Here is a 3781-nt window from a genome sequence, read left to right on the forward strand (position 1 = left end):
CAGCTCGAGGACGATGATATCCAACCGAGTGATCCAGCGGTCCGCCATTTCGTTTCAGATATGCATGAGGCGTCATCTACCCCGCCATCAGGGGGTCCTCTCCCATCTCCCAGCAGCTCAGTGCCGCTGTGTTTGTACTCCACTAGGAAGGAGCTGGGCCGAATCCCATGGCCACTGTCCTCCTAACCTCGGCAGCAGGTACGATACGCCATCGAGCTCAACGGGTTTGGGTTGCGCCGCCGTCGGCCGGACAAGGACGACGCCTTTCCCGGCCCGATTATAAAACCTCTTTCTCGAGGCGATACGATCGGAACCGGGGCAATGTGAGCGCACAATCCTCTAGTGCGCCGCGCTGCTGTAATGCAACAGGCTGCACCAGAGAAATAGAAACATGGCATCGACTAGGGGAAAAGCACGGAGAGTGACCGCATGTCTATAGGATGGATTATTTTAGGGTAGCCAGCCCTGCAAGGTTCATGTGCTCAGCCGCCTTTTCCGTCGGTTTGTACAAGTGTGGTACGCACACGGGTACGTACTACTAGCAGCTACTGTCTTTTCATATTCTGAAATGAGAAAACTAGTGTCATTTCATCAGTTTGTATGATCGTGTCAACATATATGTATGCACAGGTACAACATGATGGACGCCGGTCTACTCTGCGATGATCATAAGCCGGTGTTTATTCGACCTGAACGCCGCGGATCAGAAGTTCATGCATCATCTTCTGTCCGCGGAAAATAATAACCAACGCTATAAACAAGAATGTAATTACTACTGATATAGCTAACTCGATGGTATTGTCAGGTTAAATCTGATCATACTCGGTTACTCGTCCGGTCCGATAAGTCCAGCTGCTCCGGAGCGCTTTCATAGACGACGCTTCTAAACCTGCTCAGAAGGTTTGGTTGTTTTGTTTTCTTCAGGTGGCTCATCGGAGTCTGTCTCGTTCAATGGATGTACTTTCGTTTTCAGCTCGGCGTCTCCCTTTTTGTCGTCATCATCGTCCGCCTGCTTGAAGCTGGCGAGGCTGGCCATCGTGTCCACGGCGTCGACCACGCTCTCGATCCTCGTCGATATCTCCGTCAGCAGCGACGCCACGGTGAAGAGCGGCATGGCGTCGATCAGCGACGCCTCCCCCGGCTCCCCGGCCAGCGTGAACGGGAGCTCCCGCATGTCGCCCTGCAGCTCGTGCACGGCCGTGTTCATGTCTGCCACGGCGAAGTCCAGCGCCGGGGAGGTCGTCATCGTGGCCACGGAGCTGGACGCCTCCCTCAGCACCCGCCCGCACTGCGCGCCCAGCCTCGTGCACACGTCGGCGAGCAGCCGCTTCACGCTCTCGGGGGCCTGGAGCTCGGCGCCGACGCAGCTCTTGAGGGTCTCCACGCAGTAGGCGCAGTGGCGCATGGCGGCGCCGAGCTTGGTGTACTGGGCGTAGGGGTGGCGGAAGCCGAACTTGCCGTGCGCGGGCTCCCACCGCGCCAGGTTGGCCTGCGAGTCCTCGGACGCCTTGGAGTTGAGCACGCACTTGTAGCCCTCCGACTTGGCCTGCGCGCCCTCCTCCTCGCCGAAGTATTCCTCGACGCAGCCCTCCACGGCGGCCGCGAGCTTCTCCATGTTGCGCACCGTGAGCTGGTGCAGCTCCTGGCCGGCCCACACGGGCCAGATGAGCACGCAGACGGCGAGGCAGATGAAGATGCCGATGGCGATGGTGACAAGCCGCTGCTGCGCCAGCTCCACCAGCTCGTCGACGCGGTACCCCGACACGGCCACCAGGCTGTATGTCAGGATGAAGATGGTCACGCCGTAGTCGAACCGGGCCTTCACCGTCGGTATGAACCGCGAGAAGGTGGCTGCCGCAGCTGCACGCGCACACCCCATAGATAATTATTAGTACGTGTGGCAGAAAGGTAGCGTGCCCAGTTTGTAAGTGCGCACGAAGGTTTATAGTACTACGTACCAAGAAGAAAGAGGGAGCCAGTGGTGATGACCGGCTCGAGCTTGTCGCCGGACTTGCTCGCCACCCAGTTCACGCCCAGCGCGAGCACGCCGGCGCTCGCCGTCGCCACGGCCCGGTTGAACCCTTTGTACACGCTGCCGCCTACACGTCCATACACAAACAAAATCAGCGATCAAGCCAAGAGTAAATACATGCATGCATGCATGCTGAAGATACAGTTGCTCCGCTACTGATCCGTTTTGTAATGATTCTACTAGGTGCGACTTACCAACAGTGTACTCGAAAATGACGACGACGGTCATGATGGCCCACATGGAAGCCCCGCCGACGCCGTCGTAGAGCGGCCTGGTGTAGTAGAAGACGGAGACCAAGGTAAGCGCAACGCCGACTTTGAGGCCGTGCACCACTCTCCTCGGATCGTCGGCGCCAATCTTCCACACCTTCTTGGCGAAGCCGGACACCGTGGCCCCGAGCATGAGCACGCAGGCGACCAGCCACGCCCAGGCCCTCCCGGCCGGCCCGGCCTCGCCCCCCCCCGCCCCCGCCGCCCCCCCCGGCCCCGCCCCCCGCCACTCCAGCCCGCTCTGCGCGTCCCTCGCAGCGGCCTCCATGATCACCGGCAGAAGCAGGTCCAGACGAGCCCCTCCCTACTGCAAGCGTGCCAAGAAAATGCGGCCCGGCTGGCCGGCTCTGCTATGGTATATATAGGTTGACCGCTGCTTCTGCGTCACTTATTCTGTTGGAGTTATGCTACGAGCTGACAGGACCGGAGGGAGAAGGGAGGGGAGCAACGCAAGCTTCCAAGGAAGGAACGAGGGAAAGGAAAGGCTGCCGGGCGAATGACCTCCCTGTCTTGGAATGTTGTGAGACGCCGGGGGACTTGCTTATATAGGGACGAAGCTTTCCGAGGCACTCCAATGGACTTTGACGTGGGGCATTTGTCAGGCTGGAGATTGGAGACGACCGGCCTCGCGCACGAAAGCTCGCGCGATACGTGCGTTTCTCGGCAAAGGAAAAGGGGCCGAGTGCGTCGCCAACAGGGTGGATGGAAATGGAGGCGCGGTACGTGCAGATCGAGTGCGGTTTCCCATCGTCGTCGTCGCGGTTTTGCTCGCCACACGATCGATCACGATTGATCTGCTCGTCTCCGGCTCAGGGCGATCCGGAATTCCTGACCGCTCCGCTTCGATTAGTTACTTGTCAGTTACCGCGTCGCATCAGCAATTTCGTCCTTAGCCAATTTGATCCTCAATCTGTAGTGCGACAAATTCGAACCGTCTAGAGATTTGCTGCTGCGTAATTGTCAGTTGCTCAAGTCTTTGAGACCGATAGGGACACGCATGTAGTTCGAACTTGTTGGGCACAAACTCGATCGCCTGATCGATATATAGACGCCGGCAAGATGAGCTCGGCCCCTTTCATCCTTGAGACAGATTGCTCAGTCGCGGCGGCGGCGATGCTGGAGCATGGTACTGACAGATCTCCGGTGACGGCTCTGATCGGTGAAACCAAGCGTTTACTGGAAGGACACGGGGAGTGAGTTCAAAATTGCTGCTATGTCTCGTGATCAGAACGTTGCTAGCTATAGACTTGCCCGGTTGGGGAGTTCTTCTCCGCGCGTGCAGCTGCCTGGTTGCGCTCGCGTCCTGATGAGATTGTAAGCCTATGTGGCCAAACCAGTCATTAATAGTACAATCTCTTTTTTTCAAAATAAAATAAAATTGATGTACTCGTTTTGATCTACTCCCTCCTTTCACTTTTATAAATCGTTTCAGACAAACAAAATTGTGTTGTTTTGCACACTGTCTGAAACATTTACAAAG

At 57.3% G+C, this 3781-nt stretch overlaps 1 protein-coding gene across 1 annotated transcript; it reads right to left on the reverse strand.

Moving 5' to 3' along the window:
• Positions 1-573: 573 nt before the first annotated feature.
• Positions 574-2798, reverse strand: LOC125512307 (aluminum-activated malate transporter 10-like). The gene is made up of 3 exons (XM_048677400.1): positions 2227-2798; positions 1959-2099; positions 574-1860 (listed from the first exon to the last, which is right to left on the reverse strand). Exons 1-3 carry the CDS (start codon positions 2567-2569, stop codon positions 884-886), a joined length of 1461 nt encoding a protein of 486 aa, XP_048533357.1. The 5' UTR covers positions 2570-2798; the 3' UTR covers positions 574-883.
• Positions 2799-3781: the final 983 nt, after the last annotated feature.

Source organism: Triticum urartu, chromosome 6, assembly GCF_003073215.2.
Source record: "Triticum urartu cultivar G1812 chromosome 6, Tu2.1, whole genome shotgun sequence".
In the NCBI taxonomy this organism is placed as follows: domain Eukaryota; kingdom Viridiplantae; phylum Streptophyta; class Magnoliopsida; order Poales; family Poaceae; genus Triticum; species Triticum urartu.